This window comes from Sylvia atricapilla, chromosome 6 (assembly GCF_009819655.1).
Source record: "Sylvia atricapilla isolate bSylAtr1 chromosome 6, bSylAtr1.pri, whole genome shotgun sequence".
NCBI lineage: Eukaryota > Metazoa > Chordata > Aves > Passeriformes > Sylviidae > Sylvia > Sylvia atricapilla.
The window spans coordinates 56,829,109-56,848,961 of NC_089145.1; the positions used below are offsets into that span (position 1 = coordinate 56,829,109).

Below are 19,853 nucleotides of genomic sequence, written 5' to 3' on the forward strand. Positions count from 1 at the left end.
CATTATACTGATAGACAAACAGATCCCTGGGCCCAACAAGACAGAACGCGCTCAGCTGGTAGATACAGGTATGCTCTATATGGCACAGGCACCCCTCCACCCAAGGAAAGGCCTGTATCCAGTATGACACAGATACATGTCCACTTCATGAAAACAAAATCTTGTTTATCTGACAAGTTAAGGATAGATGTTTTAGACCAACACAACTATTCCAGGTACGTTTCTGTAATATGACTTTGCCTTTACTGAACAAATATTCTCCAAACTCCATACTCAACTGCATGTGATGCAACTCATAGGTATCTTACAGGGCTCTCTCTTTCCCCGTTTTATGCCACAAGAAGCTGTCACAGACAGTGCCACAATCAGTTCTACTTGATTAAAAACTACATTGGGGCTGGGATACCCTCTGACAAGAGCCTACAGGCCCTGGAACAGGCCATAGTTTTGTTAAAGGCTCTTGACCACCATGTGACTTAAGAAACCAACCAAACAAAAAAGCCCACCACATTTGCTTGGTTAATCTTAAGGCAGCATGCTACTGTACTGTATGACTTACCAAAACCTTTCTAAATGGCCTGTGTGTCTCTCAGCATGGAGATTTTCCATCCCTACTTTGTGGTCACCTTCTGCTGAACTCAGCAGAATTCTCTCCGTAGAGAGAGACATCAGCAGGCTGAAGAGCCCTAGTGGCTTCAGACTTCCAGAGTTTGCACTGGAAAATAGTTGGGTTCATGCACAACTCATCCATTTCCCTGGCTATTTCTGGGGTAATAGAGCAGCCTCATGGTAGAAAGCAGTTTTTGCAGGACATGATTACAGTTTCCTATCTCAATGGGCATAATACCAGGTGGGCAGTGTGCTGGTGCTGTTCCTGGGGAAGATGTTTTGTACAGAGACTATAAAGATTTACTTTGTGTTTATGAAAATCTGGAAGGAGATCTGTAGCCTGAAACCAGCTCTTGGCTAAAAATCAAAACAAACAAATGTATTTGCCTTGTGCATAATTTCAGTCAGCGAAGTAATGCGGCTGTGAAACTGGATGGATGCTAAGAGGGGCTGGATTCCGTTCCTAGCTGTGTCACAGTCTCACTGTGGGACCCTGGAGAACTTGAATTATCAGCCTACAATTCTGGTCCCTCCTGTACGAAATGAAGAGCATCCAAACCCCTATGCACAGGAACACACAGGATCTTAAGTCTTGGAGACTATGGGTTTGAAACCCATGGAAGTAAGAGTATCTCCGTGAGGCATAGAGCAATACAGCAGCCAATACTAGAGAGGCTTTAAAGGAACTAGCTCAGAGCTTAAAGAAGGGGACTTACAGCACTCAGCAGAGCAAATCCAGGTTGTTTCTTGTCCATCTGGGTTAGATTGTCTATCTGGACTAGCTGTGAGCGAGCTCAGGTACAGTTATCACAGCCTGAACTGTTATTGCCCATTTATTTGTGGGGTTGATCCACCAAGCCTACAGCCATCTGCACATACAATCTTGCAGGCCACAGGGAGCTACAAGCTTAGCTCAAATTTGGCTTTGGAACTCCAGGTACTGAGAAGGTTGCTTAACTTGGATCAAATTCTTTGGCAATTTCCCAAGGCATTTTTCTGGCTTTGTGAGTAGTTCTGCTGATCAGGGTAATGATCAGAGCAAGACTTCAGCCTATCACATGGACTGCAAGTCCATCTCTTTTGGTTGATTCAAAATGCCCCACAACACCAAATACAGTGTCCCTCATCATTTCAGGGCCAAAAACCATCCCGAGAATTTTCCTTACTTGGGTCTAAAAAGGAATAATTTCTGCTGAAGGAGCAAAATCCGATAATCAAAGCTGGTCAGTTAATAGTATATCAGTTTAGGCAAGTGAATCCTGCACATTCTCATCTTTCAAACATTTTGTTCAACATTAAGTAACGATGAAGAGATTTTCTGTAAGCAGCAGGACATTTCACATAGAAGCAACAGCATAAGTGTCACCATACACAATTCTTGCCTGTGAGCTCTAGAGAATCATATTTTTAAAGGATCTGTGAAGGCACATACATGGGTTTGTACTGTGGCAGCTCCATCACTAACACCTGAACTGCAGGTTAACGTTCATCCCAGTCAGCTGCAAAACTCACAAGCAACAGACGCACAGGGACAGAAGCCAGCATGGCTCTGCTTGACAGGATTTCAAAGCTATACCCTCACTCGAGCATCAGGAAGTTCTGCCCCATACCCTTCCTGAGCGCACAGCGTGTCAGGTGAAACAGCCCTACAAATCTGAGCCAGTTGCCATATTCTGTAGCAGAGGGTACATACGCATTCAGTCAAGCTGCACCTTGTGCATCTGAAGTGAAGCCTTTGAGAGGCAAAGAATTGGCCTGTTTAGCACTAAGGTTGAATACACCTGCTGCTTATGGCCAAGCTCCTGCTGCTGCACTTCAGAGCATTTTGCTTTGTTACGGACCCCTGATTAACACTTTCTAAGCATTTCAGCCCACACTCCAGTCACTTTGCAGATTGCAATGAATGCAGATTTGAGTTTATGGCTTCATAAAAGTGTGAATTAGAACAACAATTTTCTCCCAGCCTATTTGCACAGGCCCTTCCTTGAGTGACCTGTCCCTACAGACAACACAAATATTTCAGCTCAAGCAAACTGCCCAGCAAGGCATTTTTAAGAGACTAGAATGAGATTGGTGGCCCCAGGAAGCCATGCCCGTGGGAGCACAAAGCAGGAGCATCACTGTGAAGACCAGCACTTGCAGCTTCTGGCAGCACTATAAAGCACTGAGAAACAAACTCCTCTAGCCTCTGTAGGAACTGCAGTGACCCCAGCAGCCCAGGCCACTCACACCAGCTCTGAGCCTGGCATTGCTATTGCCATCCATGCTAAACTAAAAAGATGTTTCTCAAAAAGAGAGAAATGAACACCTTCCTCATTCATGTTGCACTGGTGCTGTGTAATCACATAGCCCTGCACTGGATCAGTACATTGGACCAGACACAGGAACCCCAAAATAAGCACCTCACAGTGACCTCAGTGCTGTGTTTCTTCTCACAACACACGTGCCTCAATCTCTTTCAGCTTCTACTCTGACATCCCATATCTTCGGGCTGTGGAAAACACTGTCACCCAGTAATCTGCCTCTTTTCCTGCTCCCTCCGTATCACTGGTGTGATCAGTCCTATCTCTGCATGGAGGAGGGGCTGGCTCACCAAATTTCTTTAATTAAAAGAAAAAGGATCAGGTTTATTTCAGATAAGCAGGCAGGATTAAAATAGACAGAAAGAATAGACAAGGGGCAGCTGTCAGCACTCCAGCTGATCCAGTGTGATTATTAATAACGATAAGCAGGAGAAGAGGGCTAATAAAAGGATAATGAAGTGGTCCTGAAAGTGACAGGAGATGGAGGCTGATAAGAGGGCCCATGGCATGGAGCTGTCCTGGCCCCAGTGAGGTCTGTGCACAGCAGCCTGCTTGGGCAGATGCAAAGTAAAAGGGCACTAGGAGGAAATGTTTCATCTCTCCAGGGATCATGGCAGAGAGACTAGTGGGCTCAGGAACTCTGCACATCCATGCCACATAGCATTCATGACCAAATGAATCAAGGTCCTCCCTAGGTTGTGAGTGCCAGGAGTGCAGATCATCCCTCTGGATGAAGAATGCTCTGAGAGGACTGGTCTCACCAGGGCAGCCAGCTGTGGGTCCCCTGTGTTGCCCTCACTCAGCACAGCACTATCCCTGCACAGCCCAGGACTGGGGAACCACATTTCAAAAGGGAGCACAAGTGGAGAAGCTGTAAGGACCAGTTGCTGGGAGAGCACAGAAGCAGCATTGGGGCATCTCTGCCCTGCCTGGGGATCACCCAGCACTCCAGTTTCTCCTGGCTCTGTCAGCTCTCCAGGCCATGAAAACTATCTCAGGTAGTTGTCCAAAAAGGTGGAAGGATGTGGCTGCAGAAAGAGCAGCCTGGAGGGTTGGCTCTGGGTGTCCTTTCCTGAGGGAAAGCTCACGGGCAGGTCATGAAGCACAGGCAAAGATTACCACAGCACTCTGTACTAGTGGTCTGGGTCAGTCAAGGAGAAATAAGGTGTGAAAAGTTATTTCCCAGAAGCCATTAAACAGAGAATGAAATCCCATCCAACACCAAATGTGTCTGTCCTCTCTCTTGAGGAGAGGATCAAATCATCTGTAAAGATATGGTGGGAAAGAAGGAAGCGAAAAACTGAGGATTCAGAACCTCAAAGCAAGACAGGACAAGTCAGATGCTTGGAGAAGGGAGGTCTTGGTCAGGGAATGCTGTGGGAGGAGTTTCAGTTGTTTGGGACAAACGGGATTAGCTTTCATTCAAAAGGATCTCTTTTATATCCAAACATCCCCTTCTCCCTCCCCAAGCCTAGAGCACCTCTCCTTCTTCAGAGGCAGAAACACCGTGGCCCGGGCTGTGACAGCCCATAGCCCGGCCAGCAGGGCTGTTCCACTGGAGCAGCCACAGGCAGCAGCACTGCACAAGGCCCTGGGGAGGAGCTGGGAATACAGGCTCTGGCTGGCACTGCCTGGCACTGGGCTCCTGCCACTCCAGGTCACCGCAGCAGATGCTGGGAGCATATGCCATGAATTAATTCCACTTTCCCTGAGCTGCTTTGGAGAGAGGAATGGCAGTGCCTTTCCAACTTATTAACATAGGAGCTCCCCCCCACCTCCACTCACTCTATCCCACTTATTAAAACAGCCAGCCAGAGTCCCTCTAAGAGGTTCTTCAATGGAAAGTTGCTGGGTCTGGCTTTTTTTCAGCTTTTATTTCCTCCATTTTTTCCAGTGTTTCCTAGGCTGTCTCAGCCCCAATATTCCCCCATCACCGACAAACTGCACCCTAGCAAGGCATCTCCATCAAGAAAGCCTACAAATATGTATTACTACAAGCAAAACCAGAGACTTCTAAAACTGATAGGACCTCGATTTAATTTTTCCTTTATGCACTTCTTTTACTTTATTTGTGATGAGCGTCTCCATTTGCACAGTATTGCTCTATTGAGCTCTTAGTCTGCCAGAAGCTATCTGCAAGCAGATATTTACATCCATCCAGAATCCCAGCGAATCCCTGGGCAGACACCTCATGCCTGCTCACTGAGTTAAACATGCTGTTGACACACACACTCTTACAGGTTTGCAGCTCTGTCTCAGCAATGTAAGTAAAGAATAGAACAAAGACCAAGCAAGACTGCCTTACATTGAATTGTCTGAATTGAAGATGAAAAGCATTTGCCAGGTATGTGAAAGCCATGTTTGAACTGGGAACTTGATGTTCCTTATTTCTATTTCCCTGATTCTACCAAAGATTAATTGTGCAGCCCTAAGCACACCACTGCTATACCTTGCAATACAGGATCTGTGGACCAGCAAGAGGATACTGCTGTATGCCTTGGCCAGGCACAGCCCAGAGGGCTGATCCAAGTTCCTAGGGACACTATTTTGGAAACTGGCCCCTCTTCTTATCTCACCTGAAGCTCAAACAGAGCAACTGCTTCGCAGTCTACAACAAAGTCATACCTGCCATTTCCTCTCCTGCATTCTCTTTCCACAGGACTTGTCAGAAATGTGGGTTCCTGAGGCAGCTCTGTCACAGCCAATACACTCTGGTGCATCACTGTTGCAGCAGCCCTCTTGTTAGAGAGTAAAAATGAGCCGAGGCACAGACTTCTTGTTAAATACAGCATCAAAAGGGTCCTGGTTTATTCCTCTTTACAGCTTAGCCATCTTAACTCAAACTATTTGCTGACTCTGGCTGCAGCAAGCTCCTGCTGTAGGTTTCCCTTGCAGCCTCTGACTGCTGGTTATTTCCTGCCAAACTGTGACTGCACATTAGTTTGCAGACTCTGAATGCAGGCTATGACTACAGGTTCCAACAACAGGCTCTAACTGCAGACACAGACTGACCTTGCATCCATGATTCTCTCCCTCATGCTTCCCAAGGTTCCTCATCCATGATGATCCTCCCCTTTCCAGCTAAGCCCCTCTTTTATCTCACTCATCCTTATTGGATATAGCTGTTACTCATCAGGGGCGAGACTGTATTGGTTAATTAACAAAGCTGTTACTTATCAGGGGTGAGGTCACCTCTATGCCCTCCTCCTACACATCACCACAAGCCTGGGCCTGTGAAAGAGCAGCTCATGGTTCCTCTTTAGTAAGGACAGGAAGATGAGTGTGACAGCACCAGGACTTGAGAAAGAAGAATAAGAATCAACAGGTCTTATTCATCTTTCCAATGCTGCAACCACAACAAAACTGGGGAAGGAAGGTGGAACAGCTTACTAGAGAAGGGCCAGGAGCCCAACACCCACCTCCCCTCCTCCAGCTGTGCAAGGAATTGAAGAGACGTGGAAACAAGTCTCAGTCTATTAATTTATTGAAAGAAATTAAAGAGACACCTTGATCCCAGTGCACATAAATACTGAAGCAAGGGGAAAATATCTGACAGCATGGCTGTGGAAAGGTGAAAGCAAGCAAGCTCAAGAAACAAAATATGAAACTCAAAATCTGAGTCTAGAAATAAAGCAGATTTTAAACCATAAGGGCAATCATCTGTTAAAAAGTAACCAGGAAAGAGTTTTATATATATTGTCTGCCTTTCTAAAAGACAAGCAAAGCTCACCCCCATCTCATTGGACCCTAACATGGCCTGTATTATAGCAGGTCAGACTAAATGATCAAAGATACCTCTTCCTGCCACAAAATAGATGATGCTGGCATTTTTTTCAAGCCCTTCTCTCCAGCTCTGCTCAGGTGTTTGCTGGGTTACCAAGGTCCCAGACTGGGCACAGGCCTGGCCCACATACACCTGCTTCTCACCCCAGAGTATCCCTGCCCAGAGTCCCCAGCTGAGGCAGGTAGCCAAAAGCACCCATTTCTTCCCCTGTCAGACTGGCTTATTGTCTGATATATTAACCTGTTTTAGTTTGCTGAATTTCATTTTTTTTCTTGGGATGTACAAAGCATTCTAAATTCTCTTTGGCCAGGAATCCAAAGTGTCATAGAAAAGTAGATGCTAGCTCAGCTGGGAAGTTTCTGCTCCTTCCAAAAGTTTCTCTGCTCAGAGAAAGACTTCAGGATTATCTTCCATACAATGGCCTCCCAAGCTTATTCCTTACTTAGTTTTCTAGTTATAGGAAAGATGTCTTGGTTCTAAAAAAATTAGTGTTTCCTTAGGACAGATAAGCCTCCCATTATTTTTGTGGCCCCAGACTGGGGCCCAGCTCCTTCTTTTTTGTTGGTAAAGTTGTTTGGTATGTCAACTCTCACCTGAAATTCTGCAGAGTATGAATTCACAGTGAGCTATTTGAGCAGTCCCGCTGTCACAAAAGCAGGAATGCAGTGCTCTGTTAGACCAGCCAAACAAGCAAAGAAAAGCAGTACAGCAAGCTTCCCCCCAGTACCTGCCCTCTCCAGAAGTATATAGCAAGATTCTCCAACAGGGCAAGGCTTTGAAGGACATTGGTTTAGAAGTAATGTTACTGTTTCCTGCAAATAATGACCACGGTTCTACAGGGACAAGGTATTAACAGCTAAATGAGTTTTTCTTTAGATGACAATAAGAGTGAGTTTCTTGGTTCCTAGGAGACACCCACCAGGGAGTTACCTTATTTGGGAGCATCAGGCTCCATTCTTTCACCCACATTGGAATAAGCATTTTCCTTGCAAAGCACTTATGCCTGAAGCGATCTCTATTTAGGCTGTGGTTTTTGTGTGATTGCAAAAGCTAAGTGAGGTTATGCCTGGTCAGAATTTAGCTGGGAAACCTCAAGGTATAAAGAGGGGCTGTGAGAAGTGGCAGTTTAATAGGTGATGCTGCTTCCTGAGCCAATACAGAAGTAAGGTTCCAAGAGAGAGGTTAAACTAACAAGGAAAGGCTGGAGGCTGCTGGGTGAAATGTAAATCAGATATCCTGACAACTTGAGGTGTCTGTTGTGAGGAAGATGGTAACCTGGATGTCCTATGAAAACAAGTCCTATCAGCCTAAGCTTCTCTGATAGCCATCAGTACAAACCACACTCCATTGTACAATGGTCCACTGCAGAGAGGCTGCGTTTCCATAGAGAAAAGATCAACCACTGCAGTTATCTGTAGAGGTGCTATTGAGGTGGAATGACTCTTTATAAGTAAATATTTTATTGTGTTTGGAATTCTTAATTTCTTTTGAGAACAAAAATTCTTATTAAAAAATATCCAAAACTTCTCCCAAGACAATTTTTTCTATGAAGCAAGATCCTATTTATTTTCATGTCTGAAATAAATTCTCAAATACAAACAAGTGAATAGAAAATTTAAATGCTCAACTATTTACAGGAGATGGACGTATGAGACATTTGGTGCCAGAGCTCTATGGGATACTGAGGTGGTCCTCCCTCTCCAACTGTCCCAGGTCCCACTCAGTCACTAGTTCTGATGACACCTCTGTGAAGAGATGGTCCCAATCCCAGCTGACATCATCCTACCAAGAGGAAAAAAGACAAACATGCTGAAATGTTACTGGTGTCACCCAAAGTTCTCTGAACAATGCCAGGACAGCAAAGAGAGAAACCAAAAGGCAACTGCCCTGACCAGGGAAGTCTCAGATTCCGCTTGCTAGAGCAAGAATACTAGCCAGAATGAAATGTGATTATCTGCTACAATTTTAAAACGTGGACAAAATTATTCATGTTCTAAAATTCCAGAAAGGACATATTTGTATATTCTTGTTAATATCAGATACTCCCAGGCAGGCCGTAGAAAGGACTCCTTCCACTCTTCTGCACTTCTGCTGAAGCATGTGCAGTTCAAAGCTGCAGAAATCCTTTGTTGCAAGCCCTGAGCTCCTGCCCACCCAGTTGTATTGAGCTTGTTCTGTCTGCTTTAAAAACCCCATGGCCAAACCCAAAATGCTTTCTGCCTTTGTCCCTCTGGAGTTTTCTGAAGAACCACCTATACCTCATGGTGGCTACCAAAGGACATAGGGCTGCTTCTGCAGGGATCTCTGACAGTACTAGGCCTTTCACATTTTCCTGACCAGCTCCTTCATACTGAAGGGGGCCAATCATAGTGATGTCAGAAACTCACACCAAGAAAGCACTATCAATCTTAAAAATCACCTGCTGGGGAAATCAAACCTCCAACAGCTTGGACAAGTTCCTCCTCACATCTCTTCTTCACCCCACTGACAAGACTTCCTTTCCTAGTACACTCTGAGACACAGAATAAGCTTTTATCTTGTTGGTGTTTCCACAAAACAAAGACTTACCTCTCGTAGTTCATGCTCTGGAGCCAAAACTTTGGTGAGGAGCTTCAGGTCCACCTCCCCATCCTATGAACACACAGAGTCACACTCTTACAGACACTGAGAAAATGAACACCATCAATTTCACCAGATACATTTGTTAGGCATCACCACATTTGCCTCGTAAGGGTCACTTGGTCCAGGACAACAGCAAGAACCTCATCTGAGCAACAGACACCATATCCACATTATTTACAGACACAGACAAGTACAAAAGCCACGCTGCAGAGAGGAGCAGACTTACAGGGAGACTGCAAGTTCTTTGGATGATAAGGCTGTGTATTTTGTGCAGCTGAGTATCACTGTGGAGGATGTCATGAGCCCAGAAGAAGAGGGATTCACAGCCCATAGAACATCCACTTACCAAGGTCTGGAAGGCAGCATATTTCATTAGATCTTTGTCCAGGTCATGGTAGGTCAGCACTCGGTTCACTTGCACGCTGCAGCCAGAAAGGGTCAGAGAACAAGCCTGTGTCAGTGTGGAAGCACATGTGAGGAGAAGACTGGTGTGAGCAGTAGTCTGGTGACTTCTTAGGTGTCCACATCCCCCATGTAGACTCTTGGGATGGATGTACCCAGACAGAAGCACACCTCAGTCAGCAAATGAATAGTCATTGACAAATCTATGTACCAGGCTGTGTACATGCATAAAAACAGAATGTGGAACAACCATGGACCCCCTGAGAGAAGCCAGCATGCCAAAAGAAGAACCATAGACTAGTTGCAAGCTCTAGAAAGAAAATATCATTGTGAGTATTCAAACAGCCCCAGTGCCTTAGCAAAGGAGCCTCTGAGAGCAACACCATACAAGCTACAGACAGTAGGGATTTTTGGCTTTTAATGTCAGAGCTGCATCAGAGCTATAAAATATGACTTCCTAAAGTGTAGCCTTCCAAGAAAAACATGGTGTAGGGAGGTGATACATTGTTGTACCACACTTGCCTTCACAAGTGATCCAACAGTATAGAAAAGACCTCTGTTAATTGAATTTGCTTGTGTTTGTCCACAAAAATCACTTGTCTCTTCTACTGCAAGAAAACTATAAACACAGGAGGATCAGATCACTTTATAAAAAAAAGAGAGAGAAAAAGAAATTGATTCCAATGAGAGACACAGTAATTTTAAAGTTACTACTATAAACTGTTAATTATTTTTGTTAACAGCTATATAATTATTAACAGCTATATAATATCCACTACTCCACACTTGTGAGAGAAGCATCTGTGGCCAGGAGTAAGATATCCCACTCCTCCAAATAAGGATCAACAGAAATCCCAGACTGTGACCTTGGCAATAGGCCCAATAGAGCAAAGAAGACTTTCCTGGTATGTTTAAGACAAAACTCCAAAAACTTTCATTTTTTAAAACTTTCTGGTCTCCCTTGAGCTGACTCCAAGGCTACTGTGACAGCACCTTCAAACAACAGGATTGTACTTTGCAAATTAACTACACACTTGAGTAAGAAGGATCTCCTGTGGAGGGCAAAACAGCCCATGACCATCAAAATTAAAGTGTGTGTGATAATGCATGTGTATTGGAGACATTTGGATTATGCAGACAACCTTATATCAAGAAATTCCCTACTTTTGAGAGTTTGATTTTGCAACATCAAATACGTTATTCTAATGTAGGGGTTTTTTTATATATAGAGAGAATATACAGTAATTGCTTTCTCTGTGTAATAGAAAGCAAGAATTTTGCACTGTTCAGCTTGGAGCACTACTGTCACAAAACACTGCACCAAATCCTGCTGAACAGCACTGCTGCTGACATCCAGAGCATGAGTAAGATGGGTTTAATTTCACTAGCCAGTCTGCACTGCTGATGAGAGCCTCAAGAGCACCTGGCAGGGCTCTTACCTGGGGGGAGCTGCCACTTGCATGGCCAGATCTTCCTCCTGGACATCCTCCAAGTCAGGGATCACAGGAATGTCTGCAACAAGAGAAAGCAGCAGCAGTAAGTGGGGAGTGTTGTGCTCTCCTCTCACTGAAGACAAAGGTTCCCTTGCTTCACAGCTGTGAAGCACTCTGTTTCTTATTAAAGGGAAACACAAAAAAGGTTATTTAGCAATAATTAAAAATATATGGTTTAATATTAAAACAAGGCAATAAAACTTTGAAGTCTGAGGTCACAAGAAATCTTGCAAGAGGAGCAGATTAATCCAGGTAGGGCTCTATAGGCCATGGACTATGCATCTGTGAATACAACCTTGAAGCTGAAAGAAGCCACCTGTACTAAACCTTGCTGCCTGCATTGCCATCGTGAACTGGCAAGAATTTGCTTGTTATGTGTTTTCATTTATTCAGACACCAGTCGCCTAGAATCTGTTAAAAGTGAAGCATGGGGCAGAAACCGAAAGAATCCACATAAAACTGCATGTTGAAGGATCTGCTCTTGGGGTCTCAGGCTGTGCAGAGACCCATGATCTTCCTCAGGAAAGAAGTGCTGGTGGTCTAGCAGATACAAACACTATGGAACACATGTCTGGCAGCATTGTAACAAATCTTTTCAAGGCTTCCAGTGTCATCCTGGAATGGCTGAAGGTCACTGGGTATTCCCACCATGAGGACAATGGCTACTCCAACTAAAAAGGATGCTATGAACAAAATTATTGAGGATAGGAGGACGAACTGAGTGTGCTTTGCATCCTGCTAAAGAAGCAAGGCCCTGAAAGTATTACAGTCTGTCATTTGACAAAGCACTGCAAAAAGTTAGTGCAAAAAAAGCAGAAATAGAAAGCAAAGTAACTGGAGGCACAAAGCAAGAACAGAGTACACGAATACAGAGTTCCTTTAAAGACTCAAGACCACAAAGGCTCTCCAGGCCTCAAACCATGAAGAAGCTGGTTTGGCTCAGGGAAAAGGTTCCACCTGCCCCGTGTGCAGGCAGAGCTGGAACGAGCAGCCTGCTCCCAGCTCTGCCGGCAGCGCGGCAACGCTCCTACTGCATGGCAGCAGGGAGCTGAGCCTGGCTTTGCCCCGTTTTGCAGCCCAGGCTGAGATGAATATTCAGGAGCTGGAGAGACATTCCCACCTATGGTGCCGAGGGCCCTGGGCAGGGTCTTCCCGAGAAGCCCCTGGTCTGGCCGGCCAGGGCCAGCCCCGGGCCAGCTGCAGCAGGGCACGGGTCAGGCGGGCCCCGGACACACACTGGGATTTCTCACTAATTGGTTGCCTGGCGGAAGGCTGAGCGGGACAGGGGCTGTCAGGAGCACGGCCACGGCAAGAGGAGTGACAGCTTGGGCAGCCTCAGCAGAGCTGTGCCTTCCAGCTCCCCGGCCGCCCAAGGAGCAGGTGCCTGCGAAGAGGTTCTCCAACTGCAGCAAACTTCCCGAAGACATTTAAAGGGAAACTGCCGCGACAGCCACTACCTGCACGCTTCCTTAGAGGAGGCAAGTGCAAGGAATGTCTCACCTGTTCAACGCTGGGAGTTTGGGGCAGATCTCCAAACCTCTCTGCTTGTGAGGACAATACCTGGTAGAAGCTGCTATCCCCCGGCTCTTCCCTGCAGAGGCTCCCAGGTCTTGGTAAAACTCGTAGCAAAATGCAGTTATGGGACAAAAGCATCTCCAGGGATAGACAGACTGACATGTGGAGGCAGCTGGTCAAGTCTGCTCAGGGATAATGTGGGAGAAAGTCCCTGTATATAAGCAACAAGGACCAAGGAGGGAACAGATTGGTGAGACTGGTCCAAGGTGGGGAATGAAGCTCTGTGCAGGGGTGCCCTGTTAAGTCCAGGAAAATGAGCATAGGAATGAGAAACCATTTAACCTCTCCTGAACTGATTTATCCTTTTATGATGAGACTATGAACGTTTCTCAGCAAACAGAAGTAAATTAAAAACTACCTGGGAACAGAGCTGTCTTCACCCACAGAGCAGGAGAAGGTCAGATCCACTTCTGACAGCAGCAATGTAAAAGGTGTTTACAAGAAAGTGAATTTCTTCACTCAGTGCTCATGTTGGCAGCTATTTTAGGAGTCTACTCTTCCTAGTTCTCTTTCATTTTTGTTGAGTTCTTTCTACACTAGAAAAAGTTGTAAACTTAGGGCCCTGATCAGTGATGTCCCTTCCATTTTGCAGGTTCACAAAGACTCCTGGGTTCTCCAGTGCTGATTTTATTTCATTACCATTGAATAAAGAGATTTCTAAACCCCTTGCAGAGCACGACCTCCACTCTGTATTAGCAAAATTCAGGCGATCACTTAGAAATTCTTTCCAAAAGAAATTCAAGGCTCCAATATTTTATAGACACTTTGAAAATATTTCAGACAGAGGAGCTGCAAAAGCTCTGGGGGCCCCTGCCAGTCCCTCCAACAAAGGCCAGTGCACGCTTGTTCTTACTGCAAAGTGCAGATGCCTTGCCCATTTCTAGGCAGAAGCAATGCCCTTCAGGACTGTGAGACTGACAGGAAACAGTACAGAAATATCTCAAATTTTAAGCAAATACCAGGTCCCTGGGCTAACTGCTATCAGGGGCAAATAATTCCTGAAATATTTGTGTCTTTATTTCACTTGTTACTCATAATTACCTCTTTCCTCTGCCAATTCCCAATGTGCCACTTTTGCACAATCCCTCTCCCTTCTCTCTGTACGGATTGCAAAGTGTCTCAGTTCTGACTTATCACCAAGGTTCCAACATTACCCCCACTCATTCTCCAGCCACTTAATTGTTTTTGTTGCTTTTCTTGAGACTCACATCTTTGTTTCCTGTACGCTCTGGTAACATAGCTAAGTTGTAGTACAGTGTCAGCTGCAGGGGGAATAGCACAGGGGGAATAGCTATCATGCTGCAGGAGAGTAGGCATATGCTCTACTATTAATATTCCTACTAGCTGCAGGGAGTATTTACACACAGCATTAGTACCTGCAGAAATGTTCACAGGACCATGTCCTCCCAATCTCACACTGCATCTTTTTCCAACATCGAAGTTGCATGACAAACCCCCATTCTGTGTGCTTTTCTCTATGACTCCTATTTTTCCTCTCCTGTTCCGTGTGGGGGTTTCAGATAATTTTCCATACACCTGTTTCTGGTGCAGAAGCTTGACACATACTTTACTGGCCAGGCTCTCATGCCCATGTGGGCAAACCTCAGAAATGACTGCAGAAAAGGACACACCTCCACTGCGGGGATACCAGTTCACTGCAATGATGTGAACAATGAAGTGAACAAATGGCCTGTGCAAAGATGAGTGAGCATCAAACGCTAAATGACAAATTCAAACTCCCCTCCACCTCCCAGATGGTTATGAACAAGTGAACAAAGAATGAAATCAAAATGAGCGCACTCATATGGAAGTTATGGTGGGGCAGAAGATACCAGTACCTAATGTTGGCTTATTGGGGAGTTAAGTCACTGCACAAAACTGATTGTCCCAGAACATCTAAGTCCCAGCATATAATTAAGAATAATATTTTATTTCAACAGCTGTACTTAGCTATGTCTTAGACAAAAAGAGCTTTGTGACTAAGTTATGGCATGGCACCAATGGGTTTAATAATAAATTTAAAAATAAGACAGAAGTGTGAGAATGGGAGGAGAAGATGGAGGGGAAAGAATGAAGGCAACCCATGCTACATGCAGTCAAACAAAAAATAAGCAGGAACAGCAGATTTTCACGTCATTCAGAAAGGAAGGTTTTATGTGTTTATATTAAAGTACATGTACTAACCATCACCTTTTTTACCTCTTAGCAAATAACTTACTTACAGGCAAATAAGACAACAACAAAAGCAAGGAGCAGGCGATAGGAGAACCTGTACCAGTCTAATACCCAGCTGCTCCTGAAAGTTGGTGAATTGCACCTCCCCTCTTAAGCACAGCTGATTTTTGGTTTAGTAGCAACACCTGCAGCCTAGGTGTCTTAAAATCCTAAACTCCCAGTAAGATCTGGTCCCTGCCCAAAAGAACTAAGTTGTCTGCTAGATACAAGATGGCACATAAATAGGGATAGGCAGAATCTCTTCCAGGTCAGGCAGTAAATCACTGGCAAAGCTACGTCTAGAAACCATGTTCCAGTTCAGACCTGCAGTTAGTCAAGAGTGTGGCAGCTGCTTACTCCCTAAGCTGCTTTAAGAATACCCTGAGCCCCTGTAAACAAAGAAGACTCCATCTCACACAGTCTGATCCACTTTCCTCAACTAGGTCAGTGTTACAAAGGCCAGTTCAGAATGGACACTCTTGTAGTGGGTACTGTGCTGCCCTCCCTGTGCACACACCATCATATCCAGAGAACACAAAGAGGGTAGTGGCTTCTGGAGCTGGGAGTCTCCGACCACCAAGCAGGTATAAAAATGAAACTAACTTTATTTTATGTTGCTTGCTTATAAAATGTAAAACTGAAATAATTACAATATCTCTGCTGCTGCAAAACTTTGTTTTACTGAATGCTGTTACCTTCTGCATCACGTTTGGGGAATTTTAAACAGGCAAATGGAAGGTCTGATTGAAGATGAAGTTAAGTGAAAGAAATTGGTCTCATTTAGCACATGACAGGATTCATCTGTGTTCCCAAGTCCACTGAGGTAGCATCATGGGCGTTTCATATTCATGAGCTGCTGCGACACTGTGTCCCCTCATTTACAAAGCACCGTGTTCAGCAAATTCTGTCCCTGTGGACACTCTGTGCATTTCATGGTCTTGTCAGAGAGACATCAAACACTTCAGTAACCAAATACCAGAAAATCGCTTTAATTAGCACATCTCAATGCAATAAATAATTTTTCTCTCTAAGTGGAAAAATGGAGAATTAAAAAAAAAAAAAGGAACTAAAAAAGTGGAAAGCAACAGGCAAAAAAAATCTTCAAAAAAACATAAAGAACAAGGGACACAGACAGCTTCTGCTGAACACACAAACAAGCTTGAAGCCTCTTGGAAGTTTTCTCAGGAGAGCATCAGGCAAATGGAGAGAATAAAGAATGCTTCTTCGGATGCTTGGACATTAATTTCATAGGGATGTCTTTCCCTGACTGAAATTGCCCTACTAGTAGGCCAACATGGAGCAGCGTACCTGCCTGACCAACCAGCAGGGAGATGAAAACAGTAGGGTGAAAAGCAGACAGTACCACAGCTACTAAGCCACTCTCTCAAAAGCTGAGATAAGCAAAAGATAACCTGAGTGTCCCATGTCCCAAAGCCCCCTTCTGAGAAGAGAATGGTAACAGCACAACCTGGCCAAGCTGATGGGAAAAGTCACCCTGTGAGTGGGTGCCAGAGGACTCACAGGATCTAGGGAAGGTCATACAGCAGATTCAGTACTGACCTTACCACCTTGAATTAAAAGGTTATACATTTGTTTTGCATAATATTGCATCTCAGTTAGATGAATGAATGACTGGCTGGGGCATCAGGTGGTCTGGGAGATATTCTACTAGCTTCAGTAGTGTAGTGCTTTCACAGACTGCTTGGTGTGGCATGACTTCTGCACCTGACAGCTCGCAGGGGACAGGCATCAGGCATTTCCACTGCTTCCCAAGGCTGCTGCTGACACAAAGGCTCTGCCCAGTTTCAGTCATTTGAAGTGTGAGGAGAGGCACAGAACGGCCCTGTCAGAGGAGTCACTGGGCTCAGTGCAGGGCTTCACAAGCAGTAGTGCATGGCTTGTACTTATGCAAGAAGTAGAAGCAGACCCTGAAAGCTTTAAAGGTGAGGAATCTCTTGCATAGGTTTGTTCATCAGCAATAGAAGACAGGAGAGACTGGAGGCCAGGCCTAGGACCTGGAGTCCACCATGTTCCTGAGGTTATCAGCATTTAGAGTGCCAACACAGCTCCTGGTCTGACCAAGAGCCTCCTGACAGAGCGCTACACCTGCCCTCCTTTCCAGTAACATGTGTTTTCCTCTTTTCAAAGGCTGCTCCCTGTTCCTTTGCAGCATTCCTGTGCTAAAACATATTCACAAGGTAGTGGGGCATCAGATGAGAAGGTATGAGGTGTCCTGAGAGGGTCTAGTGAACTCAGAAACATAAAACCCTCTTCAGCAATGCTGGAGACGAGGGACTGCCTTAGAGCATTACTGGGGCAGGGAAAGCAGCTTCTCAGGATGCTCCTGTGGAAGTATGTTCAGGAGCAGGCGTGCCTGATTCTATTTCATCCTCTTCATGTTACACTGGAAAAACAAGACAAACTACATTTCTTTTATGCTAAATCCTTAGGTTTTTTTTATTTTTTCTTATATATATTTATTAAAAAATGCCTCTTTGATCGGCAGCACCCATGACACCTCCACATCCAGCGACTCCTCAGAAGCCTCTCTCCCTCCACACAAGGCCACCGCTGCTGACAGCCGGCCGGGTTTGATCAGAGCCACTCAGAATCGGATTTTCATAAGACAGATGAGGAATCTTACTGCTGCTCTTTCTCGTATCAGATGAGAAACTGAGGAGGAGGGGGGATGGGTCCTGAGGGAACGACACTACAATCAAGGGCTACGCGGTTCTCTCTCTGTCCCTCCACTGCTGCAATTTTCAAAGGAGTTTGCCTCAGGCAGTTTTAAATGATGGTGTCTCAATTCTGTAATCATCTTTCAAGAGCTTTTTCTTAAAGGGTATTTTAGGTAAACCCAGTCCGTCAACTCCATTTATGGACTCAGCAATCACAGACCCAATATGACTGTGTATCAACCATATCGCAGAATTTAGCAACAGAAGATGCTTCCCCAGACTGTCACTTTCAGCCCTGGACAAGCTCTGTGTGCTCCCTTGTAATTAAGGAGCCCACTGCCCCTTAGCCAATGGTCTGCTGCTTCAAATAGAACTTCAGACAGTCTCTTGGGACATACTCTCTGCTCTCCCCTGCCCACTGTGGCTCTCAAGAGAGAGCTGTCCTCCAGCACCAGAGGCTCTAGATCACAACACCAGCAGTTACTGGAGGGGTTCAAGTTGGCCTGGACCAACAGTTCAGTGGAAACCATCAGGCTGGGCTGAGTCTGCCCTTCAGTGACCTTGCACAGAGACTGAGAGCAGTACACTGGGTGGGGGAGCAGCAGTGGGGAGAGCTGTGGTGTGCTGACAGAGCCACGCATGAAGTCACAATGCAGATTCCCAGAGACCCAGTAACTACTGACATTCTCTGCCCCAAAACCTTCTATTCAACCCACTCATACCACTTCCAAAACAGCATGTCTTTCACTCTGTCTCCATTTCACTGATGCTCAGAACTTTTCATCCATTTAGCTCTCACCAAATCACTCCAACACTGCCTTCTGAGCCTATGAAGTACCCACTGGCCATATTCCTGACTGTTCCTGCAAATTCTGCCATCTCTTGCCCTCATGCTCAGCCACTGCAGTTGTCCTGCAGCTCATGGCATGTGGAATCCACCAGCACTTGGTGTGCTCTGTAGAAACAGCAGCTCACTAGGGAAGCAACTGGCAAAATTCATCAGGAATGACAGAGCCAACAATAACCCTCATTGTGCTCTATTCCCAGCTCTGTTTGGAGCAATATCATCATTGGTGTATATCTGCATACAGCTCAAGAAATGCTGGATATTTTATGGCTGTGAATTTCAGATCTCCCACCTGACACATATCACTACCCAGAAGAATTGGGAACTGTGGCATCTGCCTACTTCCCCTCTGTTGTTCAAAGTCCGGACTCTCATCTTGTTCACATGCAAAGGAGCTGCTGGCACATGCCAGAAGGGTAAGAAGTCCTTCTAGAGGTTTGACATTGCATAGAGAGGTCTAATCATCAGCTCTGCTTCCTTGAGGAGGCTTCCCAGCAGGCAGGAAGGGGTTTTGCCTTGAGGGCACAGATCCAGTGACTGTCTCCTGGCAGCTTTCCTCACCTGCAGGTCAGGTTCCAGTTGTCTGTGTAGCATAGTCAGGCTTTCATTTCAATCAGCTGTCTCATTCACACACACTATCTGCTTTAAAATAACAAGCTGTTGTTCCTGCAGACAGAAAATCACACATCACATCCCAGTCTTCCAAGAAAAGCCCTTTTCTGGGAGCTATGCATCCCTAGAGTAACAGAGAGAAAGCAGAAAGGGACTTCTGATAATGTCGCAATAGTCTACATGGGAATAGCTGGGAGAGGGATTACAACCTTAGCTAATAAATTCACATAAAGTGCTGAGGAGAAAAATCCAAGAGCAAAGTAGTAAGGAGAAAGACATCAGGGGGAATACAATACAGCAGTGCAGAACTGGTGGGCAAGAAAGGAACAACAAAGAAACTTCTAGTCAAAGGACAAATCAGATTGTTGAGGTGGGGGAGAAATGTTAGCATTTCTCACCCTGACAGGAAACAGCCCTATCTAGCTCTGTGCCAGAAAGAGACACACGAGCAAAGCCCTCTGTGCTGTGCTGGAGAAAGGAGCAAAGGGAGGATAAAGCCCTTCAACTTCAGCTTGGTTGTCCCATCTTCCTTCCCACCTCATGACAAAGGATAATCTGCACGTGGCAAAGCTCTTGGCTGCTACAGAAAAGGAAGCAGTGTGCTGCAGATAGCACCTTTTAATTTCCACAGAGAGTCTCACACCTCCCATCTCATGCAGTTTCCCTGCCATACAGAGCTCAGTCACTGCTGCTCATTTTCCCTGTTGACATGGA

The 19,853-nt window shown here is 45.4% G+C and overlaps 1 protein-coding gene across 1 annotated transcript in view; it reads right to left on the minus strand.

Annotated features, from left to right (window-relative positions):
* Positions 1–7,657: 7,657 nt before the first annotated feature.
* Positions 7,658–19,853, minus strand: part of IFT43 (intraflagellar transport 43) — a 44,648-nt gene continuing 32,452 nt past the window's right edge. Inside the window, exons 6-9 of the mRNA XM_066322018.1 lie at positions 11,160–11,232; positions 9,665–9,740; positions 9,265–9,327; positions 7,658–8,478 (exon numbers count right to left, since the gene is read on the minus strand). Of these exons, the coding sequence (XP_066178115.1) occupies positions 8,368–8,478; positions 9,265–9,327; positions 9,665–9,740; positions 11,160–11,232 (323 nt within the window). The 3' untranslated portion in view covers positions 7,658–8,367. The remainder of the gene's footprint in view (positions 8,479–9,264; positions 9,328–9,664; positions 9,741–11,159; positions 11,233–19,853) is intronic.